General features: G+C 37.8%; 1 protein-coding gene across 1 annotated transcript in view; it reads left to right on the forward strand.

Moving 5' to 3' along the window:
- Nucleotides 1-21,987, forward strand: part of PREP (prolyl endopeptidase) — a 92,497-nt gene that overhangs the window by 36,535 nt on the left and 33,975 nt on the right. Inside the window, exons 8-10 of the mRNA XM_050315574.1 lie at nucleotides 10,347-10,538; nucleotides 17,113-17,310; nucleotides 20,267-20,370. Coding sequence (XP_050171531.1) covers nucleotides 10,347-10,538; nucleotides 17,113-17,310; nucleotides 20,267-20,370 — 494 coding nt within the window. The remainder of the gene's footprint in view (nucleotides 1-10,346; nucleotides 10,539-17,112; nucleotides 17,311-20,266; nucleotides 20,371-21,987) is intronic.

A 21,987-nucleotide genomic window follows, 5' to 3' on the forward strand; every position in this document is an offset into this window, starting at 1 on the left:
ACTTTGCCCTAAGCTTCTTAGCTTGGATATTACATATATTTAAGTACTCGTGGAAAATCTGTTCTTTGTGAAAATCATCTACTGCTACCTTTGTCCCTTCTGTGCATTCCAGGACAGTATTCTAGATGCCAACCAATCCAAAGTAAATTGCTTTGGTGTAGAGGAAACCTCTGATTTAACTTTCCCACAAGTTATCTTTTTTTTAAAACACGGTTTACCCAATATTTGCCACTTCATTTTTGCTTCAGTAATGGCGAGTTAATGCATTTCATCAACTTCCCACACTGCATGAATTGTTGCCATTTTTTGCATATACTCCCTTTAAATAAGTGAGGTGATAATGATGTCAATAAAGACTCTATGCAAGCATGACATTTGGCTAGATCTGCTGTACTGAGGGCAGTTGTGTTCTGTGCATTCATTGATTCTTGATGTATTTCTCAGACTGTGGACCAGTGGTAGTTAACTTGCCCTGTGTTGAGCAGGAAATTACCTTGTCTCTGGAAATCACATCCAATAAATGAAAGTAGGCCATTTCTAAATGTTTAGGAAACTTAAAAGAATTTGACCTGTTTATTTCTACATTTGAAAAATTAAGTGTGTCAGATAGGACTTCCCTTTTACTGTATGTGATTACTCATGATATTTTTGTCAAGAGCTATAGATTAATTGAACTTGCAGTGCAATCTTCTGTAATAATTCTTGTCAGATTATTTTCCTCAGAAGGTAATCTATGCAGTAGTGTTTCTATTTCTTTTCGTGAACAGTACAGAGAACATCTGAACATCTTTTCTGCTTCCCAGAGTAGCTAAAATGCTTCCCTTCCCCCTTTCATAGTGTTTCTACTGTATACAGACTGAGTCATTTTCCTCTTCAAATGTTCAGGTTATTTGCTAGGTTTTTAAGTGGGCCATTGTGAGCTATTTGTGCCAAGAATGCTCCTTTTTAGAATAGAAAATCACTGTGATAAGTAACCTATGACAAATACATAATAGCTTTTTTTTTTTTAATGGGAATTTTAAATTAGTCTGAAAAGGTAAGAGGTTTGGGGGATATTTTTCCCCTGCTCCTCTACTACCCTGGGCCTCTTGTGAATCCCACCAGGTTAACCCAGTTTGTGGCTTAATTTCTAAGGCAAAACTCTTTGTGTTAGAGTGACCAGGTTTACCGACTGGAATTTTGTGTTTACAACTAACTTAACCAAAACCACTTTTAAAAAAGTTTTTATTATCTCAGATTGGTGCTTTACAAATACTCCATTTCTCAAGACTGGATATCTGTGGTCATAATTCACAGTACTGTGGCAAGACAATGCTCCAAGGAGACATCACTGGGAGAAGACAAGTGGGCTCTTGGGGTAACTCCCTTGCTGTATCTGCTTCAGGTAGCCATGGATATGGGAGCTCTTCCCTTCGTGCTTACTTCTTTGGTTGCTTGTGGGGTGAGCTTTAGAAAGATCAGGCAAAATTAAAAATCTTGTCAGGATTTGACCACTCTTCATCAGCCACTGAACCAACTCACAGAGTTTAATTTTGCTTTATGAAATTTCAGTAGCAGGAGTGCAACAGCTGTGTGTTGGGCCAGGAAGGACAGCACTGTAGGTTCATGTACAGAAGGTTATCCCTCATTTGAGACTCCAGATTTCCTGACTTATCTTGCCAAACTGCTGGTAGGCTTTTCAATCCTTGACTCTTGTAACAGATATTTAAAAGTGATCAAATACTGTGTCTTTAAAAAACCACACATATTTACCCAGTAGCTGAGCATTATAAGGTGCGATTTTTAGTAACTATTTTATCAAATTTGTCTTCCAGAATACAGACAGCACTCAGGTTTGCTTGTGTGTTGAACCAGTCAAACAAGAAAATTCATTAGTCACTTTGCCTAACTGTTTTGGGGATATCTGAAAATGCCTCATAGTACCCAAACAACAGGATACACAGTAATCAAGAAATTATATATAAGCAACCTTGTTGTGCACCTTGCCAAAAAAATCCCACAAAACCCCCCAACCAAACAATGACTTTAAAAAAACCCAAAGCAGTGGGGTTTTTTTCTGTGACATGTCTCTTCCTGTTTCTGTGCTTGATAATTTTATTTTTCCCTTTTCCTGAGAACTGAGTTAGTTTCTTTTCTATTAAATTGTCAGGCTTTACTGTTTATTCTTTTGAATATGTGGTTTGGTGCAGTGAAAAAAGAATTTAGCACCAATTTGTTGGTGTGGAACAAGAAACAAATGAAAGCTGTTTAATCACCCTTGGCTATGAACTTAAACCAGCATAACATAGCCTGTTGGTCTTGTTGAAGTTGTCCTTAATATTGACCTTTTTCTTTATTTTGTATTGTGGTAGCCTCTATGAAACCTAATAAAGAAATCAGAATCCTCTTGTGAGCACCACAGAACTGTTTTATGAGTCACTGACTCAGAGCCCTGGGCAGAGCCCTGCTTTCCTCTCTCTGGGGGAGCTGGAACATGAGAATAGAGGGGGAAAAAGAAGAAGGGATATAAGGCAGTGTGAGGAGCAGAAGAGGTAGCTCTCCTTATAACCTCTGGGCACTTAGAAACTGTGAAAGGCTGCTGTGGCTCCTGGAATGCAAAAAGTTGAAAGGGTTGGCTAACTGGAAAGCACAGGCTGAGTTGTAGGTGTGGAAGGGCAGCTAAATGCAGGTCAGTCTAAGCAGGAGGTTTAAGGGCTTTGTGGAGAGAGGACAGTGCGAGGAGCTTTTATGCTTGGGTACTGGGCTGCTTGGAGATTCTAGGTAGTTTGTATATGGTGGGAACAGTGTGAGGTAGTAGGAGGACACACAGAAGCTGGTGTAAAATATATGAGAACCACTGGCTTGGAAAGATGAGATAAAAATTGAGCAAACACAGAAGTTCACAGCTTGCTGGTTGCTTAGTCATTGTTAGCTGGAACTGCTTTGTACTAGACTGGTAGAGAGAGGTTGCAGGAAGGAATTTAAGAGCAACACTGTCAGCTTTAAGAATTTTTATTTTGCTTCTTTGTTTAGAAGGTTGTTCTTTTTCCCCCTCCCTGAAGAAAGCACATACATGACTTGAGGGCAGGTGGGAAAAAAAAGGTAATGTTTGTCCAGTTCCTGTTGAAAATAATATTCTTTGGCCTTTTGTGTCTTAGTTTTGCCTTGCAATTTATCAGGCTCTCTTAAAAATAAATAAGTAAGCAACGAACAGTGCTATATACAGTAACATCAAAGGGATGAGTCACTATGTGCTGGGTAGCCTGAAAAAGTGGATCAAAACCTTTGTAATGAAAATAAACGAGATAGTGAGGAGACAGTAGACATCAGCTATAAAGTAGAATGTGGTAGGAGAAAACCCTTCCCTTTTTTGAAAGACTTTCCGTGATTGAAGTAACTTTTTAAAAAAAACGTTTCAAATGTCAACATCAAAACAGGGCTGTTATATCCTAGTTCCCTAGTTGTCTTGAAACATATGTGGAAACCTCAACAATAGAGCTTTGCTTTCAGTGTATTTTTTTAATTAGAACCAAATTATTAGTAATAAAAATAAATAGCAACAAAAAAAGAGCTACGCATGTCATCTATGTGGATTTCTGTAAGGCCTTTGACATGGTCCCCTGCAACATCCTTCTCTCTAAATTGGAGAGATATGGATTTGATGTTCTGTGTTTAAGGAATTGGCTCCAGACCCCTCATCATCTTTGTGTCCCTCCGCTGGACCCTCTCCAGTAACTCCATGTGTTTCTTGTACTGAGGAGCCCAGAACTGGACATGCCTGGAGAGGAGAAGGCTTCAGGGGCACTGCTGACTCTCAGTTGCTTAAAGGAAGCCTATAAGAAAGATAGGGACAAACTTTTTAGCAGGGCCAGTTGCTAGCGGTAATGGTTTTAAACTAAAAAAGAGTAGGTTTAGATTAGATATAAGGAAGAAGTTTTTTACTGTGAGTGTGATAAAACACTCATAACAGGTTGCCCAGAGAGATAGTGGATGCCCTATCCCTGAAATCATTCAAGTTCAGGTTGCATGGGGCTTAGAGCAACCTGATCTAGTTGAAGATGTCCCTGCTCATTGCAAGGAGGTCGAACTGGGTGACCTTCAAAGGTCCTATCAACCCAAACTATTCTATGATTCTATGAAATTAAATAGCTTGCTATTAATTCGAGTAAGGAGATCTTCATGCTACCACTGTCTGACTGGACATTACATTTATAAATAGTATTCATAATGAAGTTATTTTTTAGATTAGGTATTTGTGCTTTTCTTTGTGTATATTAGAGAACTGTAGTGCGAGAGAAAGATTACCTTTGATGCTTGTTCTTTTGTTATGTTCTTCTACCTGAGGACATAAGCTATAACTCTCTCAAAACAAAGCATATTCTCTTGTCCTGTCTTTTGAGGGATTATCCCAATGGAGATAAAATAGAAGCCTTGAAACTGATTGAGAAATGCCTGCCCATAAAAGTGCTTGATTTGTTTCTTCTGGATTAATCTTGGATTGACATGTCTGAACTTTTTTAACACGAAGGAATAAATATTGCCTCCTTCTGTTTATTTATTTTTTAGATGGCAAATACGTCAACTTTCCATGCTCACTGAGTAGCTGTCATCCATCACCTGCAACTTGAGTGGTACTGAGAGCCCTCTCAATACATACACAATGAACTTGCGTTCCTTTCAGGGACATCTTAATATCTCCTCTCCAGTCTTTCCCCCCTTCAGACCTTCGTAAGTGAAGTCAGGTCCCAAGAGATAAAGAGGTCTGGCTTTCAAAGAGAGTCCAGATTCTTTGAAAATCTCTCTTGCCCTTTGGAGACCAGAGTGAGACACTTAATTAATCATTTGTGGCTTTGAAGAAGAAAGAGGGAAAATAAACCTGAGTTCTTTCACATACCTGCCTGGCTCAGACCAAAAGCTTGAGAGCAAGCTGAATATTGCATGATTTAAAAAGAAGTTAGATTCTGATGTGGAAGTAGATGTCTGAGTGAAGGGCTTTGCTTTGCCATTCAGTTCCCAGAATATGTTATCAGTGTACCATGAGGGCCCTGATACAGTCTCTTTCAATTTGAAGCATGCCATGTACCATGAGATTATCTGTCTTCTACTGAACATGAAAACTAGTTCGGATTAGTACTGTGACAAACTCCAAAGTAACTGCCCAGTTTTCAAAATCTCCTCTTGTAGAGAATATTTGAAATTTGGAAGCCTTTGAGTGTACATATCTTAAATGAGTCTGATAGATCTGACTTGCTTTACTGAGTCAATATTCAGCAATGAAAATATGCAGCTTTCTGGTGTGATGAGAAATACAGTGAGAGTGATTTGTGGCCCGGTGACATGCAGCAGTTGAACATTGCCTGTTAAGCTGTATAGCATAAATCCAGGAAAGGAAAAGAGAAAATGCAAATGGGAGAATACTAAACGGAGATGTGACTACTAGACAAAACTTAAATTACACCATGAGATTTGTGCTGGGGATTTTTCCCCCTGTGATGGAAGGTTTTATGTATCCTGTGATTAAGGTTTGCAGAGATGGAATAGAAGTTTCCAGGTACCTCTGGCAAGTGAAAGAATTTTTCAGTTAGTAATTGACAGTCCTAGTGCAAAAGATATTTCTCTGCTATAACAAACTTCACATGTGTGTATATATATGTACATACGTATTATAAATTTAAAGCCTTTTTAAATATACTATAGGCTATGTAGATTAGTTAATACTGGAAAATGGAATCTCTAAAGGATGCAGAGGGTTCTTTAAGAAAATAAAATTCTGTGGTTAAGGGCTGTCTCTTTAGTGAGAAACATAGAAAGCAGAAATTATGATAAAATGAGTGGCTTTAATCTGCTTTCCTGAGACTGGGAAAAAAATAATAATCCACTAGCAGGGATGACTTGCACAACTGGAGTGGGAGCTGGGGCTGTTCAGTCTGGAGAAGAGACAGCTCCAGGGTGACCTAGTTGCAGCCTTCCAGTACCTAAAGGGGAGCCTGCAAGAGAGATGGAGAGGGCCTTTTTACAGGGGCACATGTGATGGGACAAGGGATAATGGCCTTAAACTGAAAGAGGGAAGGTTTGGATTAGCTATTAGGAAGAAATTCTTTACTGTCAGGGTGGTGAAACACTGTAATAGGTTGCCTAGAGAGATTGTGGATGCCCCATCCCTGGAGGTGTTCGAGTCAAGGTTGGATGGAGCTTTGAGCAACTTGATCTGGTAGAAGGTGTCCCTGTCCATGGCAGGAAGGTTGGAACTAGACAACCTTTAAGATCCCTTCCAACCCAAAATCACTTTATGGTTCTATGAAAATCTAAGAGTTGAAAAATCAGGATCTGTCCTTGAGTAGAAGTTTATCTGCTTAATGCACATACCACAATGAAATGTGGTATGGCTTTTTTAGTTAGAAAGCCTTCCAATTTTTGAGCCAAATCTCTTCATTCATTTTCTGAGCATTCTCAGCACAGACTGATTTCCAGAAAAACTGTTTTGCAAAAAATATAACTGACAAGTCAGAATATAAATTTATGGAGATAAACATTTATATCTTCAGCTGATAATTTTGACTGCTACAATATGTGAAAAAAGCCAAATGCCAGTGCTTGCCTTTTAAAAACTTTTTTTCAAAACATCAGATAACCCTACTTGATTACTAAGCCCTGTCTCTCCAGCAAGCACAGTCAAGAGGTTATTTGCCATGAATTGATTGTTTGGCCTTTCCATGAAACATGAAATATGGAAGTATTGAGAACATTTTGTGAACTGATGATCAGTGACTCTCAGCCGCTTTATCCTTTCTGTCTAAAGACCATTGGTAACAGACTTTGTGATCATTCATGCTGTTATCAGCTTGTTCACATTAGCTTTTCCTTCTCCTGTAGCTGTCATCATTCAGTTACAGACCTGCTTCATCATGCAGAGCTCTCAGCAAACCAGTGAATGTTTTACTATGGTCAGAGATCAGTACAAGATTGAGGGCTTATTCTGTGATGCTTACTGATACAATTTCCCTTTTGATCTTCTGGGGATCCAAAATTTTTTTAAAAAAATTCTATCTGTTCACTGAATGTTTCTTTTATCCTTTGCAGAAGGGTTAGCTCTGTAAGATTATGATTTTTTTGTTGTGTGGTATGGCTTTATTGTCCACTGAATAAAGGTTATAGGTCTTCTACTTGCAGTTCCTCTTCTACTGCAATTATTTGATGATGGATAAGTGGCTGGTATAAGGTATAGTGGCAAAGCCGTTATGTTTTCAGCAATGTGTTTTAATGTAAGGGCTGACAGGAGAAAGGATTAGGGTATAACAGCACCATACAGTAAACTGTCATGCTTTTCCTATAGATAATAAATCTGTCTCATTATAACCTTATGTGGATTAAACTTCAGTGGTTCAGGTGTTAAGAATAGCCTGGACTACAAATACCACTTCTCAGTGACTCTCCTCAAAGGTTCATGTTCTCAGAGTGCTGCTGGTTAAAACTGTAAATGTCTTATCAAGATCTAGTTCTTCAATTCCTCCCACCCATCCTTTCTTTTAACAAATAATGAACTGATTGCCCATCCTTCACCTGGTTTTTTGAGTACTTTTTGAAGTCATAACTTAACAGACATACTGTTCTTTTTGTTACTGAGAGGCAAGGCGAGAGTGCTTGACAGGGGGGCAGAGCCATGCTAGTGAGCTGCATGGGTCTGCCCGTTCTTGTGCTGCCACTGGAATAACCTGAAGATAAATGATGTGTGTGTCCCCTTCAGTTTTCAACCATATTAGTGACCAGTGAACTGGCTGTGTTTGTCACCACGTTGTTATTCCTAGCCCAAAAGGGAGAGCTAAGCAGGAGAATCCAAGGCAATGCTAGAACATCCCTTTCAGTCACAGCCAAAACTAGGTCACCTGGAACTGGCCATAAAGAAGCATCCTCTTATGTCTGTTATCTGTGTCATTGCAAAGGATTTCTTCCTCTCACTGAAAACTGCAGCACTCTGTACAGTAATGTACATGATGCAATTGTCTCTTTCAGCTCCCTGTAGTTGCCCCTTTACTACCTCTGATCTTAGATTAGGTATTGGCTTATTTAACCACTTCAGTGAGACAGTGGTTTAGAGCTAATTCATCTGTGATATTTGTCTTCTAAGGCTTATCTCACATCCATTTAATAAGATGAATGCTTTTGTTTTTGTATAATAACAACTAAGTGTATCCCTGTAGAACATCAACCCGCTCACTTTTTTACTAGCTGTTCATTTGGGAGTGGATGAATGAGTTTGGAAGGAAGCAATGTAAATCCCTAATATCACATTATTGTCCTTTTTCTTCATGCAATCCAAGTCCTGTTGCACTTAAGGAGATTACAACTACTGTGAACATTTAGCATTTAAAAAGTGGTTTTTTTCAACAGTCTGAGGATTCCTTTTTATGAAGTCTTGTTCTTTAGTAGAATGGTTTCATTCTGTCAGATACTAAAATACAAGTCTTCCAATATTGTTATGGTGTTACACCGCAGTTAGTGTTTTTATTTACTAAAATGTTTGTGCATTGGACTTAGGATCTTAAAACAGTTTCACTGGTGTTTATCAGAGTTCACTGTAGGTTGGATTTTCTTTGTTTTACTAGACATCAAAGCAGGTTTTCTCTGTAGAACTCACAGGAACGGGAGTGACTTAGCAGGATTTTTCTTCAAGATCCAATCTTTTAAGAAGGGCAAAACTTTGGACCTCAGCAAAAATCAAGGTTTAACAGGCAATGTATTCACTCAGAGACAGGATACTAAGTTTGTATTACAGTGGTATACAAAGTAGAATTTAATTGGCTAATCTATCACTTTGCATGAAGAGACAGGGAAGTTTTTCTTAAACCAAAATGACAATTAAGAGATATAAACTTTATGAATGTACCAGGCCTGACTATACTCTGTTATTACATCTAATGGGTTTAAAATGACCCTAGTCATCTCACTGCTTCCTCAATTATCCTTTTCTTTTTTTAAACTTACAGTAATTACAGCTCAGCTGTGATCTACTTTCAGTATTCTACTCAGTTTTTAATATTATAAAGTAAGCTGAAATGCTTTTTTATTGATGCAAACATTGCATTATAGAGTTTCACAAACAGATTTATGAAGTTTATTTATTTATACTTAAAAGCAAAGACCCAACCTTAGTTTTGTGAAAGAGGCAGAGAGTGCACCAAATGTTATTTTAAGATACAAATACATATCAACAAGAGTTGATCAATTTAAGATATATCAGTAAGGGTTTTGATTTTTCTGCACAGCTAATTTCTGATCCTTATAATAGTAAGTTTGGATGTGATGATAGGCTGTGTTGTGGATATAACAAGTATATTGCATATCTTATCTAACTTTGCTGATTTTTCTTTCTATTAGCCTCTTGACCTATTACAAAACAGTAAAATGTGAATAAAAAGCAGTGAAGTCTTAAAATACCAACTCCTGGTTGAATCAATACTATTCACTCTGTATCACAGTCTGAAACTGAAGCAATTGATGTTTGAGAGAACCCCACTTCTGTTACTGAGCGTGATATTTGAGAAAATTGATAGGGGGAATGCAGTTTCATTCTTGCAAAAGCCTGATGTTAACGTTTTAGCTAACTGTAGTTGTTCTTATAGGTGGTGACAAGCTTCTGCAGGGCATCATTTCAGGAACGTTCTTTCTTGAGTTGAAAGGGAAATTCCTCATGTTGAAGTTTATTGTACTCATTCAAATAGCATAATTTCTATTCTGTGGGAAGTTCTGGGCTTTTAAGAAGAATGGAAAAATTTCCATTCAAAGTGTTGGGTTTTTTTCAGAAAGAACAACCAAGCAACATTTCTTTATAATTATATAGTAATTCTAGAAAAGCTATTTGGAATAAAATTGAGCTTGAAAGCTTAGTGCAGTCTTTTGACTCAGCTGTGACTCTTCATTCCAGGACGTCTGTAGAAGTGGGGACTTGTGAGCACCACTGACAAGAACCTGATGTGCTCACAGGCACTGGCTTCACAGCAGTCAGTGTGGTAGAAGCACTTCTGTAGCAAACACCTGAGCTTTCCAGCAGCCCTTAGGAAAGCTGGTAAAACACTAGCTATAATCCTGTCAGTATTCTGCATGTATTTTGCTAGAAATTCCTCAAAACCGGTTATGTTAACATGTCCATGAACTGGCATTTTTCCACTGCAGCCTATCAATCTGGAGAATTCTTGGTAAGTTCTTAATACTTAGTAGACTTTTCAGCCTTTCCATAGCTGTACTGCTTCTGTTCACTGCTGTTGTTCAAGAAAGAGCCTACAACAATTGTCAGGAAGGCCTTGCCCTCAGGTGTTAAAATGTTTTGTTTCAGGAGGTGAAGAATTTATATTCTATGTTTCATCTTTCAGGAATTCTTCACTGGGTGAAACTGATAGATAACTTTGAGGCTGAGTATGAGTATGTCACCAATGAAGGAACAGTGTTCACTTTCAAGACAAACCGCCATTCTCCAAATTACCAGTTAATCAACATTGACTTCAGTGATCCAGAGGAATCCAAATGGAAAGTTCTCGTCCCTGAACATGAAAAAGATGTTCTAGGTAAGAGTTCATGTCAAGATAAAATCTTCCTATTCTGCTTTGTTCAAATTAATTCAGTAATTAGTCTACTGAATGATCTTTTACAGACTTTCATAATTTTTTCCTGTGTTTAAACTTTGTATAGGATTTGCAATTAAAAGACTTCCTGAGATACAAGACATTTAGAATGACAGAATATGCTGAGTTGGAAGGGACCCACAGGGATCATCAAGTCCAGTCCTTAGCCCTGCACAGGAGCATCCCAAGAGTCACATCATGTCCCTGAGAGTATCATTCAAATGCATCTTGAATTCTGTCAGGCTTGGTGCAGTAACCGCTTCCCTGGGAAGCCTGTTCAAATACCCAGCCACCCTCTGGGTGAAGAACCTTTTTCTAATATCCAACCTAAACGTCCCCTGACACAGCTTCAGGGCATTCCCTCGAGTTCTGTCACTGATATAAGAGTGAAGAGATACGTACCTGCACCTCCTCTTCCCCTCACGAGGAAGCTGTGGACTGCAATGAGGTCTCCCCTCAGTCTCCTCTTCTCCAGGCTGAACAGACCAAGTGCCCTCAGCCGCTCCTCATACAGCTTCCCCTCAAGGCCCTTCACCATCTTTGTTGCCCTCCTTTGGACACTTTCTAAGAGCTTAATATATTTCTTATATTGTGGTGTCCAAAACTACACACAATATTCAAGGTGAGGCCACACCAGTGCAGAGCAGAGCGGGACAATCCTCTCCCTCAACTGGCTGATGATGCTTTGCCTGATGCCCCCCAGGACACAGTTAGCCCTCCTGGCTGCCACAATCAATCTCTCTTTCTCTCTCTCTTACATCCTGTGTGGTCATAGTGAAGTTGCTTCATCTGTCCCTGGTTTAATTCTGTGTTTGTAGGAAATGAGAGGAAAGTATTTTCCTGCTTTATGTCAGTGTAATAAATGTTTACTAGACAGTCAGGGATTACAAGAAGAGGGGCTTTGTAAGCAGAAAGAAGGAAAAGAGCAAATCTGGCAGTAGTGTAGCACACTTTGAACAGAATTGTTCAGAATTTGAGACGGAATTTTATGTTGTTCCTGGAATAAGAGGGGTAAACAATACTTGGAAAAAAAAACCTCAGGAAGTTGAAGGACATGGAGGTCTCTTAAGTATAAAAGCAAGTTCGAATCATAATAAGTCTTTGGTTTTGATACAATTAAAATAATGGTGTATTTTTTTAATCCCATCATTTTGCAGAAAGTTCTATGAAAGCTAGAATTAGTTTCAGATAATACAGAAAAACCTCTTCTGAGCTGTTTTTTGACAGATGCTTAGTGTACATTTATGTAGTTTACTCTCAGTACAATATACAATTATGATTTATCTGACCATTATTAAAAAATACACTGTTTTTTATTAATATTTTTTATACAAATTCCTTCTAGTTTGCTACTTTTGTAGTGAAGAGCTGCTTTGTAAAATGAGTCGAATTCTCTTTGTGTATATGATTTGATCTGTGTGTATACAGTAACATCTGTCTTTCCTCACTAAGACAAACCAACAGGCATTCAGCTCTTAAAAACTTGAAAGCAAACATAATCTATCATATAAAACCATCAGAGTGACTTTCAGGAGTCTGTTGTGTGTCATTAATCTTCTACTGTATTTGAATGTGAAGCCGGAGTAGGCAGTCATGTGTCCACTTCTCTCTAGCTTTTTGGAGTGGTATATAAAGGAGTTGGATTAACTAACAAATGAAAGTAGCTTCATAAGAAGACGAGTTTTAAGTAGATCTTAGTAGGTTTATAGTAGATCATACAGGAAAGTAAGTTTAAATTGTTCAGTTGCTGCTTTGTGGCAGACAAAGAATTAGTGTTGTATCCTTAGCACCAAGATATGGGAGCTGTAAATAAATAAAAACACCCACTCCTTCACTTGATGAAACCAACCAGCAAGCCAGTCTCCATGTCATTCTTTTTTAATCATTCTGAGATTTGTTAAGGAAGACATAATTATAGCAAAGACAGTTAATAATTCATTGTCTTGAAAACCTTGTAGTCAAGTGAATTTGATTTTGTGTGATCCAGAGATGACAATGTCATGAACGCCTTCTGCAAAAGCTAGGGCAGCAGTGATTCAAAGGGTAAATGAGTATTGCTGCTTATCCATTTGTACGTATGTGTGGGAGCTGACTCCTTAACAAGATGTAATTTAGCTGTATCAGTATTTCATTATAAACATTATAGTTAGTGATGCCATAGCTCACTAAAAATGTGTTTTACTGGAATATATAGATCCTTGGTTTAAGTTTCCTGCCCTGGTGTGATCTACCTGGAAGCTATAACCTAATTCATTTCTGTGTCAACTTAGATTCAGTTTCATAAAGGCTGTACTTGCACATATAGAAGTAGGTTTATCTACAAATAATAAGTTCAGGATTAAGAACTATGAATGTATGCCAGTGTCCATGAATGGCATAAAGAAATGTTCTACAAAGAACCATAATGCATTCTTAGGATGATTCTATAGCTGATATAATGTAACCAAGAAATACACATGCCTACAAGGTGGTGTGAATGCCATTTAGTTCCTTCAACATACTCTTTAAGAGAGACTTTTTTATTGGCCTTTTATTGTAAAGAACTGTTTATAAATGAGATAATTTGGGAAATACTGGGAAAAAAACCAAGCACATTCCCACAATGGGGTTGTACACACACCTCATTTTACAACTGTCAGCAGGGATTTCACACAAAGTTGAGGTAAATTTAGATCTCTACTTTGTAAGCTGAGGGGAAGAAATAAATGACAGCTATTTTAAAACTGAAATTTAAGAGGGTGTCTCAGAACATATTGTAGTGTAATGAGACTCATTTCCTCCCCTTTGGAGTTTGTTTATAAAGAATTACTTCTAATTTTCAGGGAGTCTAAAATAAAACCGTAGGAGAGATTCACATCTAGCACTGAACTTATGCTTTAAATGACTACACAGCTGCAAGTAGGCATGCTGAATTGGTTGAAAAGCAGCTATGAAACTGTAAATGCAGACTGATCATTACAGACACTGCAGCCTAAGGCATAGGATAAACCTGCTGTTTTTAGAAGGTTGAAGGATTAATTTTGAGAACTGTGACAGCCCCCATCCCCCTGCCCCTGCAAAGTGCCCAGTACTGGTAGAGCAGGACAACTTGAGAGTAGCAGTTAGTATTCAGCCTATACTTGTGACAATGTAAAGAAAAGCAGAGTAGATCTCCTGAGTAAGTAGGACTGAGAAATAAGACAAGTTCATGAACATGTCGTAGATGTGAGAGTGATCTTGAACAGTTCCTTGAATCTCAATTCACCATTTAACAAGCAGAGGTAAAGCTATCAATTGCTCACTGTACCCCTAAACATCTTCACACCTAAACTCAGTGTGTGTAAAATGCTTCCCTTCCCTCAGCTAGAGGGAAATTTGCACTCCCAAGTGAAAAATAGTATTTTTCTTCATACCTTTAACCTTCATTCCTGCTTGCTAATTCATAAATGATTAAGAGGTGGGGAGGGGAGCAGATGTTTCAGCTTCAGAAGAGCTTTGCCTCTCCCCACTCCATCACGTGTTTGTGTGTCTCGTACTGAGAGTATATAGGGTATAAAATCTTTGACTTGCTGAAATTGGTTAAGTTTTTCCATGAACTTTAACACGGCAGGCTGTCCCTGAGGATGGTGTCTCAGAGAGAAGACATATGCTTTATATTGTGAGGGCTTGTCAGCATTTAATTACATGTTTCAGAATTATTCGTGTTTTATTTGTAAACTGGTCATGGTTTGCCTTCAAGTCTACTGATAAGTAGCCTTGAGTGGTGATTACAGATCATTTTAATTGAGATCAGCGTAGATACCTATTAATCTGCAGAGACACTGAAGTTTATGGTCACTGTCTGTAATGACCACAGAAACCAAAATGACCTTCCAGGTCTGTCTTAGAGATTTGACAGTCCATTGAAATACATAAATTATTTGTTGAGTGTACACATAAGCACAGTGTACAGCAAGTAACTCAGCTATTCCTGCTGAAGGTCTGTGGCTACCTAGCCCTTCTAGCTTGGTGTGTTCTTCTCTGATCAGCATTTTAGCCTGCATCTGTCAAAGCATGTTTGTACGTTTGGACACTTAACGTGCTGTAGCAACTGCTGCAGAAAGGTCAGAACTGTTGTTAAGTAATCAGTGTTAGTGGCACAGATGTTTGGTGTGAGGATTCAACCCTTCTTTTTCCTGAAGCTATTTAAAAAAGTTGTTCATGACAGCATTGCAGATACAGCATGTTAAGTGTCCAGATGTACAAACATGCTTTGACAGATGCCTGATCCAAGAGGCCTAGGTTGGAAAAGACAACCCCTATGTGTGTATTGTTTAGCAATATAAATACTGTGCCACATGGGTATTGTAGGTAGGTGGTTTGATAAATTTAGGTGTAACCAGGAGAATAACTGCTCTATTAGTTGGTATGAACTGAAAATAAACTGACTGAAAAGATCTCAGATGGTTAATTTTTTTTAAAAAAGTCACTTGTGTGAGTGAAACTGCTCAGTCAGCAATTCATAATATCCCAGCACTGGATGGTGGTTGAACTGCATTCTAAAGGTGCTTCTTTTTGCCCATTGTCTATGAAGGGAGCCTACAGCAATGGTGTTGAGCTCAGCTTTTAGACATAGGAAGTTTGAAAGCACACAGAGGCATGCAGGATGCATCCTGCAACGTGTGAGCAAAACCGAGGAGGCTGACTGCTAATGCAACAAGCTTGACAGTGCATGTGGTTCTCAGTGCCAAGCAGGGGAATAACAGAGACTCAGCTTGAAGCTTGCAGTCAAAAAATAGCTCTCATTAATAATTCAGCATTGTTTTAACTTGCTATGTATAAGTGTTGATTCTTAGTGTCTTCTTTTTCTTCTGCTCTTTCAAGTCTGTTTCGATGTTTTGCTGTTTTGATTTTTCACATTTCTTTGTACCTTCCATGACTGTAAGTTTTGGAGGCAGTTAGCAATGCATTAAAACCAGTTATATGATACAGGTACGAGACACAGAAGCTGTGTTCTTAAATCTCAAGGAATGCTTTAAAAACATTTTACGTTGTTGTCTCATTTGTTATCTTCACCTTGCTGAAAGCATATAATTTGTAAACCAAAAAGGTGATGGAGAGTTAATATTGCTGATTCCTAGGCAAGTTCTTCAGTGACAGGAATCTCCACATAAGCCAGCAGCCTTACTCCTGAGCAATTGAATGTTTTTAATAAAAAGAGTAATATCTCTTCATAATATGTAAGTTGAAGTAATAATGTAACTCAGCTTTTAATGAAAATATCCATTAAGCTGAAATGCTCCATCAAATGACTAGTGAGGAATTAAGAAGTCATGTGTATATAATATATATTATGTACATTTGAAGTTGATCCTAGAGTGTCTATAATCCAGTTTGTGAAAATTTTGTCAAGAAATGCCAATGGAGTTCATGGGATCTCATACTTATTGCAGAGCCATTAATTCTGCAGGCAGAAAAGGTGTGTTACTGTTGGGATGCTAACTTTTCAATCCATATTTTGTGCTAATAAACCACTTATACATATAAATTTTGGCAGATTTGTGCAGTGACAATGTAACAAGTATTTTAAGTTACAGCATGTTCTCTTTCATACAGCCAAGAATGGTTCAGTATTTCAAAATATGTAATTGAATTAACTTACAAAGTTTATTAGGTTCTCCAGCCTCACTTAAGGAATTTTAGCCACTCTAGGGCTAAAATTACACATCAGTTACTAATTTATAAACAGTGTTATGATATGCCGTATCTTATTATTTCAGGCCATGGCTTCATGGTTGAAATTTCAATTAGTGTTGTTCTCTGGGTATTTGGTTAGAAAATTGCAAAATTTAGCCTAGAAGCTCATGAGGGAGTTAGAAAGCTTGAGGGTAAAAACATATCAGTGGTGGTGTATGGGAAGAGAGGAGTAGTGAAGCTTTATTTAGGTATTTATGAAACATAAATTCGTATGTCTAAAAAGTTAGGCAAGTATTAAATTTCACTGGTCCTTTCAGAAACAAGATAAAAGGAAAGTTGACTGTCGAACTATTAGGATTTGAAGGTCCCTGAGCTCTAGTGGGGCATGACAGACCTGAACTCTACTGAAAGCTACTTGTGACAAAATAATGAGTTTTGACCTTCAATTCAGAAAAAACCCCAACTTGTTAGCCCTAATGGTAGTGGCACATAGTACAACTTTGAACTTTTGTTCTGGAACCTGAATATGCAAAGATGCATTTATAAGACTGTCTTCAGTACAACTCTTTGAATTCAAATTATTTGTGTTTATAGGAGTTTGAGGAAACAGCTGTTAAAATGTGAATAACATAAAATAGCGTAAAACTGAAATTCAGTCAATATTGACATGCTTCTTTTTTGTTTCAGAAGGCAGGTGACTTACAAAGATTTAAGAGTTAAGGGCAGTGCATGTCAGATATTTTCCTGCATCTGTTTAGGTATGCCAAAGAATTTTAGGATCAGATTATGTCTGATTGTTTCCTTTCTTATATTTTTTAATTGTATTTTAAGTGGCTTTGTTTTTCTTTTCCATGCTGTGCAGAATGGGTTGATTGTGTGAGGTCCAATCTCCTAGTTTTGTGCTATCTGCATGACGTGAAGAATATCCTGCAACTTCATGACCTCGCCACTGGTGCACATCTCAAGACTTTCCCCCTAGAGGTTGGCAGTATTGTGGGATATAGCGGCCGAAAGAAGGACACTGAAATATTCTATCAGTTTACTTCCTTTTTGTCTCCAGGTAAGATTTTTTCTTCCGTGTTATTGTTCCTTTTCCTGTGAACAATGTCTGTCTCTTTTTCTGTGGTTGTTATTCAGTACGTCTAAGGTGAGGATAAAACTGCATCACCCTTCCCCATGTATTAAGCAGTGGTTTTGCATTTCAAAATGTGCAAATCCTTCATCTATCAAACCTGAATAATATACCTACTAGTATTTTAGAGGCCTGCATTAAGAAAGTCCTCAAGACTGACTTGTACTAGAGATGAAATTGTAGCATTCTCACAACTCTTGCTTCATACAGCAAGATATAAATTGACAAATTCTGTTGAAGATAATTGTATTTAATGTGATTTTTATCACAATTTTAAAGAACATTAATAAAAATCATAGAAATTCTTTCTCTAAAAGTTCAGTGATTCACATATGCATAGCTCATTAGAGCATCCTTACTGTATGTTCTTACAGCACTTACTGTTGTTGAGTTGCTGTAGGAATCTTTTTTCCACAATCCTGCAAAGCCAGAGATGTCCAAAGCATTATGTAATGCATGTGTGGCACACCAGTAAATATTCTAGAATTTTGCATAGGAAGGGAGTTTCTACACAATAGTCTATCTAGTATACAACAAGAAAATGCTATTCACTCTCTTTCTAATTCCTCTTCTTCAATAGCTAATAAAAGACAGGATTCAAATATGGAGGGGGAGATAGGCTTCAGCATCTTTATCTTCTTCCGAGGTTGTGACTCATACGATGATCAAAAATGTTCTTATAGTATCTGACATATATTTTTGCTCTGTTTCAGTTAGAGCACAGCAACATTACATTGCAAAATGACCATGTAACAGTTTTAAAAGGTTTGCTGGTTTTGCTAGAAAGGATCTTATGAAATTATGAAAGTTGTGTTTCAAACTTAGTAGATAAGAAGTGTGATGAATTTCCTATTATCTTACTGTTTACATAACCAGGAATAAGATACATTATGTTTTCAGTTCGTCTTTTAAACAACATTCAGATCACTGCAGCTGGATAGTAGCTTGACACTCTGACTTCGTCCAGCTTGATGGTTCAGATAGTTCATTTGCTCATGTCCTGCCTCATGGACCAGAAGTTACCAGTCTTACAAGCCTCCTTTCAGCTGAACCAGTAGAGTCTCTGTGGCTGCAAAATGCATAGGGGAAGAGCCCGTAGATCTGTCTGAGCCCGTGGCTTGCCAACCAGTCAGCAATGGCTGCTCTCACTGCCTGCTAGTTGCTTAGGCAGAATTTTTTTCTCCTTTTGATTCATTTCCTTAGCATCTACAAAGAATTCGCCATGGCATAACTCTGTTAACTGGGGCAGAGTGACCTGGAATCTAGAATTAAAATGGAAGGTAAGAAATGGAGGTAGGCTATATGGGAATAAGGAACAGGTGAGGAAAGCAGACCAGAGAGGTAATTTTTAGGAAGGTGTGTGGATATTTTTTACCTTGCATGCAACCTCCATTCACCCAATCATTGGAATAGTCAGACAAAGGGTATGGGGCTGATCCTTGATTAACCTAGATCTTTCTACTTTACTATTAGAAATAAATACAATTTGCACTTGTACTATTTTTTTTCCTAATGAGAAACAAATTAACATACTGGTGTTTAATACCTACAACAAAAGTAATAGTAAACATATATATGAAATCATGAATAAAGCAGTTCTAAAACCGTAGATGTTGATACCACAAAAATAATTTTCATTATTCACTGAAAAATATCGTTATCCCTACTGTCCACTCCAATCAGACATTTAGGTGACCACTCTGGTATTTTGCATTTATTTAGCACCCAGCAAAAGAATGCAAGCCCCAACATTACAATGTTTCTTGATATAACTGCTGTGACACTAAAAATATAACAGCAGAAAAGATTCAGTACCAGGGGTTGAATTGCATGTTGCTGTAATGTTAGACTGATTGGCTCCTGAAATGCAGTCTGTGACTGTGCTTATAGTTCATCATGTGGTTTGCTAAGATGCAGCTATTCTGCCTGCTCCGTGTGTAATATTTGCCAGTATATTTTCCAACTTGGGCAGCTGCATATATGTCAGTTGGCTGCTCTGCCTGTTAACTGCCTCCAGTGCTTTACATTGCACTTTCACATCATTTTCTGGATCCTAATCTTTAAGAGAAACAGTGCTTTAGTGTTTGTTTGCATCTGTCACCCTGATTAGATTTGCTAACCATTTTGTGATAAATGAAGAAAAAAAAAATCCCAGCAGATTAGGATAGTCCTACTTTTAGTCCCCTATTAATTCACCAGTATGGAAAAAGGCTTTATCTGTTATTAGAAATGTTGATTTATATCTGTATTCTTTGCCAATCTGTAACTTCCTGATCTTCCACAGTCTATAAAAGTGATTTAATGAGGCAATTCCCTTGTATCAGATACATTTCCTCATCATTTCATGTTTTAGTATAAATTTTTATGACTATAATCTCTGTATTAATTATATCTGGTTTCCTGAAAGTATCAAAAATGCACACAATACAATATGGCATTATTTCAATCAAGTCCTGACCACACTGGTTAATTTTATTACATTGAAGGTCCTAGTAGAGTACTTGTTGCCTTAACTTTTAGTGTTCTTTTCTCTAATATGTGTTTCAAATTTTGCAGGGACCAGCTTGCTGTAAAGGAGAAAAACAAAGAATAATTAACAATCAAGTCTGTTTATGTATCATATGTATCTCTTGTGTAACCATGAATATTAGGGTATTGTAGTATGTTAACCAGTGTGCAAACATGATAGTCGCACTGTATGGTACATACTCAAATGTGCTACATTATATAATAAATGAAAAAATGTATCTGGAGCTGCTGTTTTTCACCCTGCCGAGTTACCTCTACCATTCATTCATTACTCCATTGCAGTATGTAAACTGGCATCCTTTTCATGGTGGATATATACTAAGTTGATAAACTTGCACTGTATTCTGTATTTTAGGTATTATATATCACTGTGATCTGACCAAAGAGGAACTGGAGCCAACAGTTTTCCGAGAGGTGACAGTGAAAGGATTTGATCCTTCGGTTTATCAGACTGTTCAGGTAATAAACATGAACCCTGCTGTCTTGTTCTAATCACTTATGCAAGAGTTTAAAATTGCGCTTGGATGTGAGTGAGAGGGCTTTGATTAGCTCCTGAATTCAGGTCCGTGTGCATGCTGAAGGAATCCCATCAAGCTGTTAGAGAAACTGAAAGATGCCACTGCAAGTAACCAGGGAAGGCTCAGTACTCCCATCAACTTATATTAGGAGGCAATATGTTCTTTGATTTTTACTTTGTTTTGTTTTTGGTTTTTGTTTTGCATGTTATGGTGTTCTTTTATATTTGTTTTAACATCAGGCTGCTGCCTTTTCATATTTATGTATTTTTTCCATCAGGGCAACTTGATATGGCTCCCGTAGGCAAGTGATAGGGCAAAACTTAAAAGGCATCACTTTGTGATGCTTAGCGTATTTAATATCTGCAATTTATAGAAGAAATACTGGAGGGTGGATTCATTATTTTCTATGTAGGATTTTTCATTTGAAGTGTAAGAGTAGAATAGAAACTTTTTCTTTCTATAGAGAAAAGTATAACAGGATCAAGTGCCAGAAGTGGAATTCAAATAAACTTAGCCTGGAAAAAAGTGAAATTACGTAGAAGATGAGCAACAGTGGGACAGCATGGCTTGGAGTCTTTGAAAGGAAATTAGATTTTTTTCTTAATATCTTATTTTTAATTTTACCTCTGGTACATGCACAGGGCAGTCTCTAAGAGCGTAAAGACAGTAGTGTGTGTGCATGACGTGGTTGTAAACAACCCCATCTGTTCATCTCTCCATCTCCAGACAGAATACACCAGTGTGGTGGAGGACAGCTTGCTGTAAGTGTTCTTACAGAAAGTGTGTTTTTACTGCTTCACTCAAATTCATAAATGGACTTTGTAGGATAACTTCAGGGCATAGTGAGCTGAATAAAAGAAAGAAGACTGCATTCTCTTTAGGAAGGAACTTGCTACAGTTATAAAACTGCCATCAAACCCAGAAGGATAATAATGGAACACAAATACCCATGTAATTAAAAAGGGTATAGAAGAAGCTTGCAGTGAATTAGAAATGATGTATTTTTCTAGTAAATATAATCCTATAAAATAAATGTCTGGAAAAACAAAATCTTGAGTTACATTTAAATAAATTGCATGCCAAATTAAGGTAAAGTAGAACAGTAATACAAATAATTTCAAAGAGGAAGCATGCTGTTGCTATGGCCTTGGAAAACTTCAGTTTGCAAAGCACTGGCAGAGCTTCAACACTAGGCTGTAATGGCATGGAAGTCAGTATCACTGATTTTGGTTTTCTCCTTACTCACTCCAGCCCAGTTCCAGCTCTAGGGAAACGTGACCTGTGTAGTTACACTGGGATCAGTGCTTCTAAAGAGTACTCTTGGCTCACCAATCATCCAGTTTTGCCTTTTACCAACAAATGATCTCAGTATGGCAGCATCTTGGAAATTAGTTTCTGACAGCTTTCATTCAAGTACATGGAGAAATCTCAGCTGAGCTGTGAAAAAGGCTGTTTGTAAGAGCCAGGGCTGGGACTACCTGGTCACTGTTGTGGTAACTCAGCCTGTCAGTGCTACACACTTCAGCCAGACTTCAGTCCTTGTTTCCATTTGTGAGGC

Source organism: Myiozetetes cayanensis, unplaced genomic scaffold (assembly GCF_022539395.1).
Source record: "Myiozetetes cayanensis isolate MyiCay16 unplaced genomic scaffold, myiCay2020 scf2-11, whole genome shotgun sequence".
Taxonomy (NCBI): domain Eukaryota; kingdom Metazoa; phylum Chordata; class Aves; order Passeriformes; family Tyrannidae; genus Myiozetetes; species Myiozetetes cayanensis.